This window comes from Schistocerca gregaria, chromosome 2 (assembly GCF_023897955.1).
Source record: "Schistocerca gregaria isolate iqSchGreg1 chromosome 2, iqSchGreg1.2, whole genome shotgun sequence".
In the NCBI taxonomy this organism is placed as follows: Eukaryota; Metazoa; Arthropoda; class Insecta; order Orthoptera; family Acrididae; genus Schistocerca; species Schistocerca gregaria.
The window spans coordinates 377,788,086-377,809,084 of NC_064921.1; the positions used below are offsets into that span (position 1 = coordinate 377,788,086).

The 20,999-nt window shown below is 42.2% G+C and overlaps 1 protein-coding gene across 4 annotated transcripts in view; it reads left to right on the plus strand.

Moving 5' to 3' along the window:
• The window catches only part of LOC126320425 (CUB domain-containing protein 2), a 1,159,067-nt gene that overhangs the window by 1,087,859 nt on the left and 50,209 nt on the right, over nucleotides 1-20,999 (plus strand). For all 4 annotated transcript variants that reach the window (XM_049993929.1, XM_049993913.1, XM_049993920.1 and 1 more), the window contains 4 exons: nucleotides 986-1,206; nucleotides 3,356-3,538; nucleotides 9,214-9,346; nucleotides 19,137-19,318. In XM_049993929.1, coding sequence (XP_049849886.1) covers nucleotides 986-1,206; nucleotides 3,356-3,538; nucleotides 9,214-9,346; nucleotides 19,137-19,318 — 719 coding nt within the window. The remainder of the gene's footprint in view (nucleotides 1-985; nucleotides 1,207-3,355; nucleotides 3,539-9,213; nucleotides 9,347-19,136; nucleotides 19,319-20,999) is intronic.

Genomic DNA, 20,999 nt, shown 5'->3' on the forward strand with positions numbered 1-20,999 from the left:
CATATCAGCGCTCACTCCGCTGCAGAGTGAAAATCTCATTCTGGAAACATCCCCCAGGCTGTGGTTAAGGTATGTATCCGCATTATTCTTTCTTTCAGGAGTGCCAGTTCTGCAAGTTTCGCAGGAGAGCTTCTGTTAAGTTTGGAGGGTAGGAGACGAGGTACTGGCAGAAGTAAAGCTGTGAGGACGAGGCGTGTGTCGTGCTTGGGTAGCTCAGTTGGTAGAGCACTTGCCCGCGAAAGGCGAGATCCCAAGTTCGAGACTCGGACCGGCACACAGTTTTAATCTACCAGGAAGTTTCGTACCAGCGCACACTCCGCTGCAGAGTGAAAATCTCATTCTGCCTACTTAAACCTAACTAACCTAAGGACATCACACACACCCGTGCCTGATGCAGGACTCGAACCTGCGACCGTAGCGGTCGCGCGGTTCCAGACTGAAGCGCCTAGAACCGCTCGCCTACTCCGGCCGACTGAGTCCACTCTTCTTGCAGTCGTACTTCTGATGATCACATCATATACAGAAACTATATTACTGTCAAGTGTTTCCGCAGTATTGCAGAGGGAACATCCAACTTCTCATAGCTCTATTACTCAATCTCGTTAAAACTCGGAGAGTTGCCGATAATGATGCCTTTGTTGCGTTTAAGGCATTCTTGACCAACAACACCACGCACAATCTCAAAGATAACTAACGCTCACGGCCGTTTAGCGAGTACTTAAATGAAACCTGATTTCCATCCTCATATTGATACTGCTGCCGCACTCTTACGTGACTGGCGCAAAATTTGAATGGAAATTTCGCACAGCCCCTTGTTGGTGTTGAGATATTTTTCCCGTCAGTGTGTTTTTCCTGACTTCTCCTGTTGCTGGCCCCACACACTCCGAGCTCACTGTAGCCACCCTTATTTCGAGCTTCGGTTTAGCAAGATTTTGCTTGTCTCTCTGCTAGTGTGGTACTAACAGCTTGATGGTTGGCGGCACAGGTCCTCGATGTGCACGGAGGACTGGCTGGAGGTGTACAACAAGTACAAGGACGGCACGGAGAAGCTGATCGGGCGCTACTGCGGCATGACGGCGCCCGGGCCCATCGAGTCGAACCGCGCGGCGGCCGGGCTCAGGGTGCTGCTGCACTCCGACCGCGAGAGCGTCTACAGCGGCTTCAAGGCGCGCTACACCTTCGAGGTCGCCAAGTCCATATTCGGAGGTGCGTGCCCGCTGCCGGCGAAATTAGTAGTGTACAATCACCACTTGCCTATCACAAGGTGTCGTGACGAACCACTACGCTATTCAGGATGGCTACCCAAACTACTTGTAGCTGCTTCATCTCTTTTTTTTTCATATAATTAAACAGCTTCTAAAATTTTCCACTGCTGTCGGTATTGTTATTACCCTCAGCCAAAAGACTGGATTGAGCCATCTTTCCATGCTAGTCTACCTTATGAAAGCTTCTACATAAAAATTGCTACCTACATCAGTTTCAACCTTTCACTTATTCTAACCCTAGTCTTCCTCTATATATTTTATCCCCACGTTTCTCCCCATTACCAAACTAGTGATTTCTCGTAGACTCAGAACGTGCCCTAGCAACCGATCCTTCTTTTAGTCACAGTTTGTCACAAATTTCTCATTAACTCAACACAGTTCAGTGCCTCATTACTTATTCAATCTACTCACCCAATTTTCGCCACCCTCCTATAGCCCCATATTTCAGAAGCTGCTATTCTTTTTATTCTTGTCCGAAGTACTGATCTTCCACACTTCCCTTTCATACAAGATAATACTCCAGGCAAACAGCTTCAGGACAGCCTTACTAAAACATAAAATTGTGCTATGTATTAACAAATCCTCAGTTTCAGAAATGGTATCTCTGCTATAACCAATCCGCATTTTCTACCGTTTCTACTTCCGCTATCATCACTCTTTTTGCTGCCTAAATACCAGAAACTCATCTATTACTTTTAGTTTCTCATTTCTTAATTCAGTATCATCACCATCGCCTTATTTATGACACATTCGATTACCTTTGTTTCACTTTTGTTGAAGCAATATGTACCATTTCTTTCCAGTCACTGTCCAATCCGTTCAACTACTCTTCCAACGCTACGTCGTCTTTGACTGAATTACGATAATTTCGACAAACCTTACAGTATTCAGTTGTTTCCGCTGTTCTCACTATTAACTTCCAGATATATTTTTTTAATCGATGCTTTTTCTACCCGTTGCCTTGTAATTTAAATGGGTTGTATTCCACGCAGTGACTTTCAGAAATGTAATCATTGTAATCTAAAGCTAATGAATTCGCAGAATAAAATATAGTTCAACAAAATTAAAACTTTATAATACTGTAAGAAATTGATATTAAGTATCTATGCTCTAAAAAAAACTAGAGAGAAGAAACCTAATCTAGACAACTAGTTAGAATTTCAGGCCTGTCCAGTTCGCTAGCGGTGAGCGGTGGTGTAATTATAGCGTTAGTAACAGTGCATCTGTTCTAAACAGGAGCAACTTACACACGGTTTCTACAGTAAAATTCATGACATAAAAGATTAATTACTAAACATTAATGTTCAAATAAATAGCTGCAGTGTGGAGACTGGTAATCCTAACTTTATGTAAGCACCGTGGTTGAGATTTCGACGCCGATAATAGGCTGTAGAGGTGCCATGGATTATCCACCACGTTCCCCAGATCTAACTCTTGTGGACTTTTACCTGTGGGGAACACTAAAGGACGTCGTTTATCGACAAAAGCCACGCACATTGGTTGAACTTCGAGAATCCATCGTACATCCATGTGCAAATATCCAACTGAACACATTGCAGGCAGTAGTTTGTGCTGCAGTTCGGCGGCATCGTTTGTGTGTGGATGTTAATGGTGACCATTTCGAACACCTACAGTGATATCTTTAAGTTGGACTTAAAGCTACACTTTCACCAAAAATGAGACAATTAGTTTGCCAGCTATGGACTTTTAAACAGTGGATACATTTTTTGGGCCCCTCTGTATTTGTCATGTGTGTGTTTCAATTTAATTATCTGTAATCAAACTTACCATATTTTGCATTTGTTTTAACAGATCTGAAGATGCTTAGAATATGAGCGAAACAGGACGTTATCGTGAAGACAAATATGGCAACAGATTTTCGTAAAAAATATTAGAACAATAATACAGCTGTTGCGCATTTACCGTGACTTGACATCATATTAAGTTCTACTAATCACAGTCTCGTAGAATGATCCCGCCTCTATGGATGCGTACTCTTGCTTAGTGTAAGGAGTGTGTGGCAGTTTACTGTAGCCGTGTTAAAGCGACTCCAACTGTTAGCCGTACTGAAGCGCCTCCATCTGTTGCAGACTGCGGGTCGAACGTGAGCAGCTCCGACTACGGCGTCATCCAGAGCCCCAACTTCCCGCAGAAGTACGACGGGCCCTCGCGGGGCGTCTCCAGCAAGACGTGTAACTGGTACATCAGCGTCCGGCCCAAGCACAAGATACTGCTCAACTTCGAGTACTTCGCCGTCGAGGGCAACCCTGCGGGTAATGGCCGTAGCTGCAGTAGCGAATCCACTCACTCCACACCTATGGAGCTCGCGTTAGCTCTGTTATCACGCCTGATGAAGATGAATTGAAGTAACTGCCTCGACAGTAAATTCCTTCTGAGCATGATCCCTCAATTACAAGCTGTTGGGGTACAAACAGAAGTACCAGTTCGAAACGGTATTCGGCTAGTTAGCCCACTCGCTTTGCATATATTCTTCGAGATATACAGTCCAAAAGTCTATATAGAGTTATTAATTAAGTATATTTTACACAATCAAATTCTTTTTCATTTAATTAAATAATACGTTACAATCACCAGCAAGAAGACAGCCTCCATAGCTGAGGCGCTAACTTGACTGAGAGGTAGTCAGAGAAGAAATCCAAGTGTTAAAAGATAGTGCCGTATTCGAAAGTGCATTAACGGCGCTATCATTTCGCCTCGGTGGTTGCAATTATACTATGTCCGAGGAGTTGGCTTTTCCGACTGTAATACTATTTCGTTTTTGTGATTTTGAAACTTCAAGGCAAGGGCGTTTATGAAATTTACAGAAAATGTCAATTTTCCAAATATTTTGTATTTATTAGTAGAACTTAAGGACAGTAAGTTCCCAAAGTTTCGGTGACGAAATCGCATCCGAAGTGCCTGAAATGTGTGACGCGATCTTCAAGATACGCCTACTTTTTGAAGCAACACTTCAATGCTAGCTCGGTGAACAAGGTTTCCGTGGATTACTTTAAAGCTTCTAGAGGTGTAGTGATATATGGTCTATGATTTTATAGATCATCTGTTGGACAAGGCAGTGTTATATGTACTCTCTTGTTTTATAGATCATCTATTGGACGTTGATGCACACAACAGACCAACAAAGAAGATAGTAGACACTTTCCAAGTGTATTATGGCAAGGCCATCAGACAGAATCTATCCAGTGTAAGTTACATGAAGAGTGCAGTAGGGGCAACATATTTCCACATGATATGAATAGGTGACCGTCCCATTTTTCATTTGTGCCACATTAGCTGGTATAAATAATATTTACAGGCTCAGAGGGTTAACAGCTCGTACAGTCACAAGAAGAGGCTTCCAAATTGTGTAATGGATGTTGTCAACCCCCATGTAAAGGTTCCTGGCAACCCCGAACTTCTAAAACAACGTGTCCATGGCAAAACCCAGAATCCAAATTAGTCTCTAAATTCATTTATATGGAAACGATGCCATAAAGCCACATTTTCATGAGCTACAGTTGTCAAAATTGCAGCAGGTATGCAGTTCTAGTATTTAATGATGGGAAAGTAGGGAGGGTGAAGGTGTTAGAAAGAATGCGCTTTAAGATAGGAAATTTCACTCAAGACATCTTGGGAAGAATCTGCAGCTGAAAAGCCCGTTGAAGACCAGGTAAAGGAAAGAAGGTAGAAAGTAAGAAACCGGAAGAGAAGCCTTCAAGGGAAAGAAGACCCTGAGTACAAGTCTGAGGCTTCCTGAAGAGATGACACAAGACAAAACGTTAGATTGAACTTTCAATTGCATTTCCTAAAAATGACATTTATGTACCTTTTCCTCAGAATCTATGAAGGGTAGCATCATGAAATTTTGATATATTTCTGTAAACCCGATTAACTTTGTCTCAAGAGTAAATTTTGAAATTCGGAGTGTCATCCGATATGTGGGGCAAAGCGCTTGGAATTTTGGATGACTTTTTTTAATATTATACCGACAGAACTATAATTAAAATATTATTAAAATTTGCCTATTCGACGTATTCAGAAAAACTCATGAGATAAGCTTACAGTATGCAAAGAGACTAAACAGAGAAATTTTTGTAGAAATCTCTTATTTTTTGGAAATAAAATTTTTGAATTAAATAAAAATTTAAATATGCATCATCCAAGGAACGTAACAGTAAATGTGCCACTTTCATGTAAAGCGTGGTACAAAATTTCATTACCATATTTTCTAAATTGTAGTTTTCTCCCCTTGCACAGTGCATTTCCATGACTATTAGTATGGATCATACAGTTTAACATAAGATTTTTCTTTCAACAACAAGGTGCCTATATCCTAAAAATATCAGATTTTGTCGCGCTCTGGCGACAGACGATCATTTTGGCAGTGTGTTCATCTACAGTTGCTTCTCTTAAATTCAAGCTATGGCATTATCTTGAATATTATTGGTTTACCCCTTAAAATACTCCAGTTTACGGTATTACAAAAGAAAAATAATAAAAAATAAACAAAAGCGATACAACTAAAAGGCGACAAAGAAAACGGAAAAAAAAGAAATTTAAAAATGAAATTTGACATAATGATGAAAATATGAAGGCGAGAACTTATAACCTTATCTCTAGCAGTTCTTAACTAACAAGGGTACATTGCATATTACCCCTCTTCGATTACCTTTATACGTATGGTACCCAGACAACAATTTCCTTAATGAGTTCACCTTCACAAAAACTCTAAAAAAAAAAAACTCTCTATAGTTCCGAATGCTGTTAGCTGTAAAACGTTTCGAGCATTGTAATAGAGCCGCCTGTTGCTCTCACTTACAAGACATGACCGTTACATACCCCACCACATACTCTGTTCAAAATGCTCGGAATATTTTATGCTTCACGACGCTTCGTTAACGTAGAAAAACCGACTTTTATCGACTCTTTTTCAGAGATACATCATAATACATGTCGAAATAGGTGTCCGGCCACTGAACTTCGAATTCCATAAGTATGGATAAAGTCAAAGTAGTCCCCCTTGCAAGTGTGGATCTCGGAGACAATACTAATGTACGACTAAGGTATTTTCTTTATCAGACTGGCTTCATGATCTGCATGATATACGTGGTACTCAAGATTTTTAAAATCAACTTTGAATCAGAGGGCAAATCGGGTGTTTACTGGAGTTACTTACATACCTAAGTTATTGTAGGTCTTGCTCCCTCCTATACTATCAAGACGTTCTCCTCAGTCATGTCACTTTGTATCTTGCTGTCCTGAGTAGACATTACATGGTCAGTACTCACTCACACTCTGGACCACCTCTGGGTAAATAGTGCCAATTGCCTTACAGAAACAGGCTCACCGGGCAAAATATAAGTCTCTCTATTAAACGAGCGCATCGATCGCTTTTGAGTGTTGTAGATCATATAGAAATGCTACTTGGAGCATTTGTGACTCTTCGCCTCTTATCGTAAGTCACTGCACGGCAATGATAGCTATAAGTCAGTCGCTTGTATTGAATCAACGGAGTAAGATGGTTCAACGGAAGAGACGTGTCAAAGTGGCGGTTAGAAGCTACTGTGATTGGACGTGTCCATGACCGCACGGCGAATGAAGTAGACCGATTTGTTGGTGTATAAGAATGGACTGTCCAATGCGCCTACGACGAATGGTGTACCATTCGAACTATGTAACACGGCGTAAGCACAGTGTCCGAAAAAGATCCAAACCAGCAGTGAATGTAGGAGGGTGTCACGCCTTCTCAATAATAGGCGGTTTCAAATCTGACCGGAATTGATGCCACCAGAGAATGCAAGTCCATTACGACAAGTTTCTGAGCAAACACGCTTAGGGATATGCGTGCATTGGGCATTTGAAGATGAGTGTCTCGCAAAAGGCAACTGGCCATTGCGGCACATATACCTGAACATCTTCAGTGGGTCAAACAACACAAGCGCACAGTAGTAGTTAACTGGAGGTGTGTTTTGTGGTCCAAAGAGTTGCGATTCCTCGTGTTTATTAAGTGAAACAAGGACTGGAATGCACCGACGACCAAATTATGAATTTGACCGGCCTTTCAGTCCAGGGACGATTCTCTGTTGTTTTGGAATGTTTTTCGTACCATGACTAGGATCCGGTCATTCAGGTTACCGTCAACAAGAACGACGACGTTTATTTCAATATTCTCGGTGACCAAGTGTTGTGTTTTCTTGTACATCTTCATTATGAATATGCTATGGACACTCCCGTCTTCAAAGATAACAACAGCCGTGTTCACAGGGCTGCACGCCAATGTTCATAGTTTTTTGACAAAATCTCAGGCAACCTATTGCACCTCGAATAGCCCACGCGATCTTAATCCAGTCTAAAATACCTAGGATCATTTTAAACAGCAGGTGAAGCGCAGCATTCAACATCCTTGCAGTTTGGTCGCTCTACAGGATCTAATCATCAACGAATGACCTCTTCAGTTGGTTAAGGCATATACGACAAGAGTCCTGGATTCTAGTTAAACTGACGCCATTACCTAAGCTACAAGCTTGACAGCTACTTTGCTTGAAAATAAAAATGCAATGTCATTTTATTGACAAGTGAGATAACAGCTAGTAGATCATTCCTGAAGTATATGATATGAAATCCAGATCAAATGAAATACACGTCACAGTTAGGGATGCTCAAACAGTCACATGGATGCACAAATGTACCCCCTCTGGAGGTAACGCAGGCGTGTATTCTCGAGTGAAAACTATCATGAAACAGCGATAGCCTGCCCCAACCATCTTGCACCTTTGGTTGAAATCCGGCTCTGGATCTTGTAGCTCCTAGAGAACGAGTCAGTTCCCGTTTCATTAAGTCCCATAAGTGTTCAATTGGCGAGACATCAGCTGTATTGCTAGCCATGTCAGTTGTTGTACTCCATGAAGAGGGCGTTGCGTAGTAGCAGCCGTATGTGGCCGTGCACTGTTCTGCTAAAAGAGCACATCACCTTCCTGTCAAAGAAATGTAGGAGGCACAGCTTACTTTACCCTGTAGAAACACTAAACGTGATCGCGAGCTGTAGCTGATGGCCCCCACACCATGAATCCTGAGATGGGACCTGTCTGCCGTGGGTGAATGCACTGTGGAATAGGCACCTCACCAGGTCTACGCCATCCAAGTATACGTCCACCACAAGCACACAGACGGAACGTACTCTCGTCACAGAAGACAACAGGGTGCCATTCCATTCTCCAGACAACGCTTCCATGACACCAGAGGAACCATGCTTGACAGTGTCGTGGTGTCAGACGTCACCGGAGCGGAGGTACGCGCAATCTGAATCCAACTGCAAGAAGACGGTTCCCAACGATCCCTGCTAACACAGCAAGTGCAACATCTGGCACGATTTGCTCCCTGGAAGACGCTCGATCTGCCACTGCTGCTCTCACAGGGGCACCTTTGCTACGCGGAGGTACGTCCAGAACGCGGTCTGCAGGTGTGGGAATGTTCTAGAGACTATTGCTGAAAGCAGCGACGTATCAACGACACATTGTGCCCAACATGTGCAGCAATCCGTCGAAGTGTCCACCCAGTTTCCCACAGAACCACAATGCGACCCCGTTCAAATGACTGAAGTTGTTCAGCAGGAGTATGATGGAGTACTCTATGAGGAGTATTCTTCGATGGAGCAATGTAGTGCCTAGAATGAACGTCGCAGTCACTTTTGAGCTCTAAGTTCAGCAGAGTTACCGCCTTTAGAGACAAAAGGAAACGCCATCTGATCGCCAATGACGGCGACAAATGAATCACTGACACTACAACCCCTCAATCACCGAACGTGGTGCCAATCGGCACAATCCATGAAAGAGTTTTTTGTCCGGCATTGGGTCAGCATGGTGTGTCCTGGGGTGACTATTTCTTGTCCAGTGCTGTTGCAACGGCCGCCGCCTGCTGCGGACACTCCAGAGCCGCCGTGCTGTTGCAGGGCGGGGCTGCCCGGCGGCCGTGGTGCGCCTGTGGTACCGCTCCGACGCGCCACCAGTCGAGCTGTGCGGCGAGAAGCTGCACGACGAGGCGCACTGGCACTTCCTCTCCGACTCCAACAACATGCGCCTCAGGTCAGCCCCGCTGCGCTCTACTGGACCACTCTCTTGTCATTCTTATTGACGTTGAAAAACCCTCCAAGTGACATACACGTCGCTAAGACAAGTAATTTAATTATAAGGCACATGGGCCGCAAATGTGTGGAAATACCCCGAAAGTGGATGACAAGTGTTGAACATGTGACGTTCCAGATGACATACCTCCATCGCCGGTAGGAGGCAGTGCAGCACATCGTTCAGTTAGGCTATCCTGTTTCCGTAAATGTAAACCGACTCGTCGTAGTCTTGTATTACCACTATCGCGAGCACTACCAAATCACATCGGATAATGCAAGAACAAAAACAGAGTACCCTAGCAGAGCGATGTGTAGCACTGCCTCTTACGGCGAAGCCAGAATCGACAAGCCCAACCGCTGCACGTTCGATGATGTAAGTCATATTGTAAAAGCACCTGTTCAACATTAGTCATCCACTTCTGGGTTATCTACCAACATTTGCGACCCCATAGGTCTCAGTATCATTTACATCGCTTCGGATGTTTTTAAACGTTACTACGAATCATCCTGGCCGGCCGGAGTGGCCGAGCGGTTCTAGGCGCTACAATGTGGAACCGCGCGACTGCTACGGTCGCAGGTTCGAATCTTGCCTCGGCCATGGATGTGTGTGATGTCCTTAGGTTAGGAGGTTTAAGTAGTTCTAAGTTCTAGGGGACTGATGACCTCAGCAGTTAAGTCCCATAGTGCTCAGAGCCATTTGAATCTTTTTTCTTTAATCATCCTGCCTAGGTCACTTATAGGCTTTGTTCACCTTCTCAGTATGACTTCCCATGAGGTGTGAGAAATTTTCGCAGTGTGTGGAAACGTTTATTTTGCCTGGTACCCGCATCCTACTCGCAGATATCACAAATTCTCGGAGGTGTGCTGCACGCCAGACAAATAGCGCGACCTGCTGCTCCGCATATGTTGTCGGTAACGCTATGGTAGGCCCAGATTAATTCTTTGCATTACTATACTATTAAAATAAGTCGAATAGCGGTTTTCAGCGTCCCTTTGATTCGCGATACAGAGTTAAAACTGTCACTACTGGTATGACACTAACAGATACCCTGTAGCAATCTAACTACTTTCTGAAAGGTTTCGCGGTCCTGGATATGTACACCGCTAACTTCATACTCTGCCTCCAGCTGGTTCCTACAAATATCTGCCTACGATCTCCACCAAAAATAAAACAGGGTATTAGCAATGAAAAGAGTCACACAAGAAGACCACACTTCTGGATTCCACCAAAACAAATTAAATTATCTGCTTCAATTAAACCTCAGCATGTCGATCGTTTTTATCAGACATCTCCTCGCACTATCTTCTGGCTCCGCGAACTGCTATGAGGCCTCTGACTACGAAGCGCTCGCTGGCTCGCTGAGTAGTACCACTCGCCCAGAGAACCGGAAAATGACTGAGCCAGATTTCATGTCCGTGCGAGGGAAGCCACTTCTAACTCTTTTCAAACTTTGCTGTAGTGGCAGAAAGCGCCGGTTTGGGGACACATTTCCCATTCTATTCTCCCTTAGACATCACCTATACATCCTTGGGCTCTTTGTAAGCTCTTTAAGAATATATCTAAATCTAGTGATCGTGGAAATGGGTTGTTTATTCTTTTGAAATAAGTACTAAACAGACATTCCTCTGCGATGCAAATAAATTTTAGAATCTCACTTCAGTGTTAAGTGCGAGGGTGATTTCATAAGTAAGGTAAAAATCAAGAAAAATGTTTGTTTTATAAACAACTAACCTTAGTTTTCGACGCAGTCTCCTTTACGGGATATACACATTTGTCGAGCGATCCCCTAGCTTTCTCATCTCGTCGGAAAAATAGGATCTATGAAACTCTGCAAAGTACTGGTTGACTACAACTATCACTTTCTCATTTAATAAAAATTTCTTCCAGCAAGACAAAGTTTCAAGCTGGACGACAGAAAGAAGTCACTTGGGCTAAGTCTGGTGGATAAGGTGGGTGAGGAATCAGTTCAAAGCCAAGTTATTGAAATGTTCTCATTTTTACCGATGATGTATGGGTGTATTACGCTGGTGAAGGAGCACTTTTTTGTCTGCCAATATTGGTCTTTTGTCAGGCAACGTAAGTCTCACTAATTTTTATTCGGCGGTCTTGCTTTACTATATCATGGATTTTACCAATGGTTTCCTTTTCGGTGATCTTAATTGGACCGCCGGAAAGCGCTTCGTCTTCGACGCTTGTCCCACCACTTTAAATTCATTAATACAGAAGTAATGATGGTGCAGAGTCTGTGTGAATTTCATCCATTTCTGTTTTGATTTGAGCGGCAGTACAATCCTTTCTTCGAATGATAATGTTTCATAACCTAACGAAACTCGCTTTTCTCCTGTTTCAGTCGCAGTAGATACTTTCAGACGAACGTCAACAGTGAACAGTATGCCGTACTTTGTTGAATTTGTTCATACGATCCTTGAAATAATCAAACTTGCTTACCATGAAGGCGCAGCAAAAATGTTCCATTCTTTTACGGAAATTTACTAGACTTATCAAGCCATCTTCGTATTAAAAGAAGAAACAATTCATTTTCGTTGTAACTCTTGAGATCTTTAAAACCTATTACTGACAGCAGAAAGACCCAGACGTATTGTTTTGTTTTATTTTGAATAAAAATGTGTTAACTATAAAACTGTGTGGAAAGAAAGAAAATATTAAGTTTCTACTGTTTTTGGTTCTAAATGTTAGCACGGCATGTGAAGCACCTCCTTTAACAGGTTCGACTGTTCAGTAAATTGTAAGACACAACGTACTGAAGTATTCCTTGTTACAGTAGCCTTCAGTCAAACTGAGCCCAATTAGAAGCGTACTTAATCCAAAGATTTACGTTTCAAATACTAATTAGGACAATATTTTGACTCTGAAATGAGCGGCGGTTCGCAGCCACGCATTCGCAATTATCTCAGACAGTTCGTTTGCAGATCCATGGTTACTAATACGTTTTTGTTTCTATTGCCGTATACTTTCACCCACGTCAGTATTTTTCACTAATTATGACACACCCTATATACAAATTTTGCACTTGGGCGCTTCTGGCACCCCCCTCACCTTGTCGCCCCAAAAGGCCTCTTTTTCACTTGGGTCCTACACTGACCCAGCTGACAGATCAACTCTATTGATCACTGAGTATCTTCCATTTCAGACTTCATATAGTCAACACTTTGAACACGTCACCTCCACCCCACAGAGCTCATTACGTATCTCCTACATCCGAGTGGAGTGTCACCGACTGCAAACTGATCCACAAAATTTTAGACATACCAGCCTTTCTACTAATTAGCTTCAGGGGCCAAATGCAGGCATTCCAATTGGCTCTTTCCTGTTCCTTGCAGCATTATTCTGCAAAGTGTTCCGTCCTGACAGGACTTAGTGCTGGAAAATAGCTTGCCTTCATGTATAGCTCACCAGCCCTACTTCGTATCACAAAAATTGCTACCTACCATTTCCATTTCCCAGACGGCAGAAAGCCCTTCCTGCCACCAGATACTGGAAGGCGACCCTACAACAACGCAGAGGACGTGTTGATGGGCGCGACCAAGACGGACTTCTTAAACTATAAGGGAGTTTTCTGAGGCCACTTGGAACTATTTTTAGTGGAGTGCGATGTTCCCAGTTTTTGATAGCATCCAACAGCTCGACTGCGTTGGCGAACTGACGACAGCGTAGGTCCGGATCAGTAAAAAATCATACGGGCTGAAGCCCAACGACTGACTGTATGTGGCACCACTTTAGTCTACTGTGGTAAGCGTCGCGAAGTTTCTTGCTTGTCCATAGGTTCGTAGTTCAATACCAGTCGACTCTAATTTTTTTCCGTCACTTCCCACTTTTTTATCTTTGGCAACGATTTGTACATGTAAAAAAATGCTATGTGGCATCAAGGTTTGGGGTCCACATTGATAGCAGGTCCGCTTATAAGAGACTAGGTAAATCATTTCAAAGATCGGAGTAAGGTAAGGGCACATAACTTCAATAGGACTATGCCTAAAGCATTATAGTGCCCTAAACCAACCCTGAGGATTGCTTTATCTCTTATGGTGACGGACGAGAAACATTCCAGACGTTTCTTTTGAGACGCACGACGTGATACATTATACTTTCCGAGAAACACACACATTAAGATTAGGCTAGATTTCACTAGATACAGTGTGCGATTCGTATGACAGTAGTAAGTATATCCCCGCTGACAAGCGCAGTTAGTAGTATACCCAGTTCTTTGAACACACACTTCTAAAAGACATTCTTCAATGTACACCAAAAATAATTCGTACTACACGCTTTTGGGCAAGGAAAACACAATCTTCGAACACTACAAAAGAAAGTTAAACACACTGCTTTTTAAAGAAATGCGGTATCTGAAAACCATTCGTCCGAAAATTTGAGTAAGAAGTACATGTGCTATGCAATTAAAGTACTGGTAATAAAACCCACAACTTTGACAGCGTCATAATTTACGCCATGGACAATCGAAGTGTCATTTTCAGTACTGGATTAGCACCACAACTGTCAACACAGGTCGCTGACTATGGCTGTGTGAACATGTAAGTAAAGGATAGCTTATTCCTTTTCGCCTGCATTCGGAAAGTCAGTTACTTTTTAGTGGCGAGCTTTCTTTTCCTGAATTGCGTTACTCAACCTCATTTAGTTTTCCTGTTCAACCTGCGGACTCACGAACCGAGTCGGGATTTTGTTGACAGCAGATACTGTCGGTCTGTGAATTGTGTCTTTTCTTTCCATAAATGTTTTCTTCAATTGGTCAGATCGCAAGCTCGTCCGTGGAGGTAGTCATCATGCAAACAGCTAAGAAGAATCCTGCGTTAATATAGCTTTTAATTTCTAGAATCTCTTACTAGTTTCAAAGTTCATAGTTTATTTGCCACTTTACTCTCTGAAAGGAAGCTAGTTGATAAATTTGGAAACTGATATAAAATATGAACGTCCATCCCCTCCCTCCCTCCCCCCTCCTCCTCCAACCATCCCAACAGTTGGATCGCGCCCGGTCGTAACATAACTTAGCGGAGACCCCTTGTCCAGCCAGCAGTGGTACTATTTTTACTAGTACTGAAGGTTCGAAGATTCTCAAAAGTATCGGATACTGTCGCCTTTGTCCACCGCGGCCGTTGGTCACGTTTCTCTATCTTAAGACGGAGAAACTACGATAGGCCTATATGCATACTGTGGCTCTTTTGGAAATTAGTATGTATCACCTCAAAAGTGCAAAATATTCGACAAGAACTGGAACGAAAATCTATCTTAGCCTTGTTTGGAAACCACGATTCGCATCGAAAGTGATTTCACGAAAAAAGCAAAATCGGTACAAGACAGTTCAGAGATCATTTAGGGCTCTTCGCCTCCAAATCCAACTCTGGTGCCGTAACCACATTGCTCTGTGGCCAACGCAAATATTGCTCTGGATGGCTTTTCGCGCTGGATTTAACACCCTTTCAGTTAAACGGACAGTCAGACAAGATTACCTGACTAAAAACACCTTTTTAGTGTTGTAAAGTCAACTTAAATTGCGAATTCACTCTCTTTTATCTCTTATAACCTGATCGTGAAGGACAGCTGTTCATTGAGGAAGAACGTATTTATTGCATTGGGTACACTATATCCACTATGCAGCGTTAAAACGGGGCAGAACGGTGAGAGTATGTATTTTCTTACTATTTACACGGCAGCCTGGAAGGTACAACAGATAAAAAAGTAATTTTAAAACAAATTAAAATCCTATCTACTGGACCACTATTCCTTAGCAGGTGTCAAAATGTATATGGAGAATCATGTAAACTATTTTATTTCCAGAAATTTCAAATAAATCTAAACAAGGTTTTCGGCAATTATAATTTTCGACGATTATAAGTACAGGTGTCAGTAGCCCCACACAATGTGCGCAACTTTTTTTACCAACAGAGTTGTTATTTTGAAATGGTACTAAGTACTTCTAATACTATTTGAGAATATTTAAGCGTTCTGCATCCACATTTTGGTTTTCTTGTGGTTTTACAATGTCACGTAAGTAATTCATCTGTTAACAGTAAGAGGTAAGATTGTTTTAATACAGGACGAGCTTCAACAAAAAATACGTTTAACGCAAAACTGTTTGGTGATAAGCCGAAGGATTCAGTATGTAAAGTAAAGCTTCAGTCTTAGGTATTTTCTTCTAATCATACAAATTACAATTTACATTACGGGCACGATTATTAAGAACATATTAAATAAACCAGACTAGCCTAAAAACACAAATTTACCTATTTAATGGTGTTGAAACATGTTTCTCAGTAAAAAAACATTCACTCTTAATACTTACACGAAAGAAACAAATTCCAACGAATAAAAATATCACCAATTCCCACATTTGTGGCTACTCATTTTGTAGCAATATTTTATTTTTTATCTTCTTACCTAGTGATATCATGATTGAAATTTATATTGCCTTATTTAAAAGCGTGGTTGTGTGTCACGGTAGACAGAAGTGACAATACGGTAGTAAGAAGACATTGTAAACCTTTTTGTCCGTCTTGAACGCAAAAATTCATAACATAATTACCAGTTCCGATAAATACTTGCCATCTTCAAATCCTAAAGTGAGAAGTAAATTGGATTGTAGTGATCTGTAACTGGATATTATTTGCAGAAAGCAGTAATCAGAATGTATGTCTGTGAGATTAACACTTAAACTGAAAAATGTTACATCTTTAAGTGATATCAGTCTACTCCAAAAATGACTGTGTCATGACTGCATTAAGACTAATTTTTTTGTTTAGAAATACAGAAGCACTATTCTCAACGATCGCGTAATCGACAAATAAGTTTGATTGTTACTTCTGAGTGAGGCGTAAACTGCGGGAGCTCCTCAGTGATGAAGAGTGTGTAGAAAAGCATTTCCACATAACTCAAGGAATTAGAACCCCCGGGGATGGCAAGCGGCTTACGAGAGATTACAAAAGCGAGAGAGCGAGTTATGTCAAAGGAGCTTTGCAGAGTTACTGGCGAACTTCAGTGGGGCAGTTATTTTCAGGGAAAGTGGTTTCATCACAGTTAGCAGGCAGGTAACAATTTAATAAGCTTTTCTGATTAAAAAATACTGAATTAATTGTTACAGGCTCATTGATGTCACGCAGATAAGCGGAAGCTGACCTGCAGCAAAAGAGGCAATCAATGCCTTGTACGCAATGGTATCTACACCAGATAAGTACACGAGAGAGGTCTCCATTAAGTCGTTTTCAAAACTGTCACCATCAGAATGGGGTAAATTATTTCTTCCGGTTTCCATACTTTCAGTTATTAGCAAATTGCCAGTTGGCTTCTGTCCCGGGTTCTTCGGCCAACGTTTGTTTGATAATTTTTCTTACGTTTCGCCAGCACAAGTGGCTGGCATTGTCAAAGTTTCACCCTCCATTACCGATGGTAGAGTGGGATCTAGCTCGAGGCCACAGATTATATGTACCTGGCGCGCCAACGTCAAAGAGCTTTTCCGTGACCATTACCGCTGCGGTTCTCCCCCTGCTACATGTAACGATCGTTCTCTGCACCACGGGAATCCACGATCCGTTCATCTGAATGCTTTCTTCTTTCCTGTTGGAGCTATAGTCATATTTGTGTATTTCTATACTATCCCTCAACAAACGGCTGCAATAGTTCTTCTCTGCAGGAAGAACTTCCGTGTCGGCGAATTTCACTATGTGGTCGGCCTCACATTTTTATGATTAATTTCCCTTTAATTTTGGAGCATAAATCGTATTTTTACTGTATAAACCACGTTTTATGCCGATACTATCCTTTCTTGTTGCTTTAGATACGAGTAATGCTGTGATGTCGGTGAACTCGGATGTAGACCTCAGTAGGGTAACCGGGCATATACACTTTTCATTTGATCTTTTTGTTTACCTCGTGCTTAACCACTGTCACCAGAAATCCACCAGCAACGAGCATGTGCTATACAACTAATATACACCATATGCAGGATGCTGACAGATTTATAGTGGCAATCAGTATTTGCGCGGTCTGAGGCTCCCCACGTTCGAGGTACGAGTCCTCCCTCGGGCATGGGTATGGTGTGTGTGTGTGTGTGTGTGTGTGTGTGTGTGTGTGTGTGTGTGTGTGTGTGCGTGTTGTCCATAGCGTAAGTTAGTTTAAGTTAGCTTAAGTAGTGTATAGTCTTAGGGACCGATGACATCAGCAGTCTGGTCCCCTAAGACCTTACAACAAATTTGGAAATTTTTAATTAGTATTTACATATTTAATGAAAGTAATTAATCTGTGGCCAAAAGACGACTAGAATAATAATTTCCTGCTGCATAATAACGAGGAGAACGCGGTAAGTATCACACCCCGATTTCCCGACTCTTTTTTTTCAGTGGAAGAGGAACCACATTAAGCACACACCTGTCTTGGTTTATTCGTAGATACTTGAGCGTTTCTGAGAAAACGACCGTCAAAGTTTCCAACGCAGTTTGGATCCATTTTAGGACTGACAAGTTCAGCCCAAGTGGTGACATAATGGCTAGCGTCGCGGCCTTGCACATTTGCGTCCGGTGTTCGAAACCTGAAACTTGTTCTCGTTTATTTTATTTTACTTTTTCATTTATCTACTCATGGCCTTAGAAGAATACTACACGAATGTTTCATATTACGTTACGAGACACAAGAGCGTTATTTAAACTATAAAATTACAACGGGGTCTCAGAAGAGGTGTCATACATTTATTGCATAATATATGTGTGTGATATTAATATATAATATAATATTAATATATTATATTATATTATTATTATATATATATTCAGTGATTACAATCTTTTTAAATTCTCATAATTTTATATTTCATAACGGATCATCTTTCCGAAAACTAACGTTTGTAGTTGATTATGGATCACTGTGCACTACAGAGATTGCACCGAAAACGATTTCAAATTATTTTCCATTATTTTCTTGCTTTTTTCTTTTCTGTTTTTTAAATAAAACTTTCATTAACAATAGGTAGACTAATAAGGGCAACGTTATTTCAGTATACACTGGAAAGCATTCGTGCAGTAATCGTCTACACAAATAGGTAGGTAAATGAAAACCAAAAACAAAAATAATAATTGGATCTCGAACACGGGCGCCAAAGTGAAGCCGTGGCGGTAGCCACTGTGCTGCTGCTGCGGTTGGATTGTTTTTTGGCTAAAAAGTACATAAATTACCTAGAAAACTTGCACCATTGTATTCTCAGAAACGCTCGAGCTTCTGCGGGTAAGTCGACACACGGGTTCGCTTATTTGGACCCTTCTTCCACTGAGCAAAGTTTTTGGGAAATGGAGTTACGTCACTTGCCGTCTTCTCCTTGGAAGTACAATGGTGCCCGTATTGCCACAAGCCCGTGCCCAGCATGACGCTACGAAAATAAAGATGCAACTTCTGTTTGCCTCACCTGAAGATGAGCCAGAGAAAGCACGAAAACTAATTTAAGGGTATAAACAAATATTTCAGAGGTGACTGGGCGCAGTTTTCTGTATCAACAATTGTTGTATCTTCATTAGCGTTAAATATCCGTCTGAGCTGATTACTCTGTTCTCGTATTATCAGCTTCATAAATTTTATACTTCCGAAGATATGGCTGATTGCCTCTGTAGCTATGTACGGACTGAATTTCACCAACTCCCGACGATTTCTTCATATTTTTGCAAGCTTCACGAACAGTATCGACAGCTGTGTTTTTAAAAGGATTCCGTAGTGACGGGGAGGTGTGGCCTTGTTGCAGCTTCATCTCCGCCGACAAGGCTGTGGGCGCCGAGGGCTTCCGGGCGGTGTGGACGGAGGTGCTGGACAGCGGCGCCTGCGACCAGTTCTCGTGCGCCGCCTCCAACTTCTGCATCGCCAGCCGGCTGCGCTGCAACCGCGAACCCAACTGCGGCGCCAACGACCGCTCCGACGAGGCTGGCTGTGAGTACTGCCCGCCTCACCTCCCCCGGCCCACTGGCCATGTCTCCTGTTTACAACACCAGCTCCTACTCACATTCGAGAATGAGAATGCAATCTGCAGGTTTCCTTCAGGGGAATTTAGTGTCTCGTTACACAGTAACTGCAGTTTGATTTCTTACTGTTATTTATCTTTGTATCCGTAATGCACTAAAAACGTCAAACAAACTGTACAGATGTCGGCAGTATGCGCTGTCTTCTTTGGAAAGAAACTTGTTCCATTCTATCACGGTACTTTCTGTTGACAAAAGCATTACCCACTTTGTTCTTTGCCCTCCAACTTGTATTTGGCACTGATCGCTTCTGTCTCGCGTTTGTTTTACTGTCAGTAACAGTTGCACGTCACCACTGACACAGAGCAATATGGATACGTTTATCGACGAATATTTGGCTAATACGAATTCACTGAATGCAATGGAAGAGCAGCAAAAGGACTCTCTGCTGACCTTATCCCACAGCGACGGCAGCACTACACAATACTTTCCATTTGTCTGAGGACGTTGCATTACTCTGCCTTTGTTTCGTCATTCTGGTGAGTGTACTCGTATATTGCAGGCTTTTGAATGTATTTTCACAGAAACAAAGGTAACTGGGGCAACAAAGTGATTAATTCACAAATTATACCAAAATGCTAAGAAAATATTCCTGAACAACTTCCGATATTTTGTCGGCGGAGTTTGGGTTCACCACATACGAACAGGTCTATCTACTACGACTGCCATAAGGAAAGTAATTTACAACTGCCTGAGAAACAACATACGTAGATACTGTTAGTTACGTGAAGACTGTGAACTGCGGAAACAATGTTTCGTATTCTGTGAGGAGAACAGAAACCAAAGGTACGATGTTATATTTTGAAAATTTCTAGACAGAATATTAGGAGTGACAGTTCTGTGAGAAAATAATCAGAATGGAAGCTTTCCCGGCGAATTTCACTGATGAGAGCTTCTCAGATGGCAGCACTGTCTTGTGAGCAGCGTTTCAACAGTCTCTTACTCGCCGTCATTGAACGAAGAAACTTGTTGAAAAGTTGCATCAAGACGCCGCCACCACTTTATGCAATGGTTCCGTCTGTTTCTGGACTGGTAAGGTGATCCGCATGGCGAAGAAAACAGTGGATACGAGCAAGAAAAGAGTACCAAAAGAGTCTGTAGTTTTTTTTCTTTTTGTCATCAGTCTCCTGATTTGTTTGATGCGGCCCGCCACGAATTCCTCTCCTGTGCCAACCTCTTCATATCAGAGTAGCATTTGCAACCTACGTCCTCAATTACTTGCTGGATGTATTCCAATATCTGTCTTCCTCTATAGTTTTTGTCCTCTACAGCTCCCTCTAGTACCATGGAAGTGATTCCCTTATCTCGTAACACGTGTCCTGTCATCGTGTCCCTTCTAGCCCTACTCTTTATCAGTGTTTTGCACATATTCCTTCCGTCTCCGATTCTGCACAGAACCTCCTTATTCTTGACCTTATCAGTACACCTAATTTTCAACATTAGTCTGTAGAGCCACATCTCAAATGTTTCGATACTCTTTTGTTCGGGTCTTCTTACAGTTGAGGTTTCACTACCGTTCATTGCTGTACTCCAGACGTACATCCTCAAAAATTTCTTTCTCAAATTAATTTTTGATACTAGCAGATTTCTCT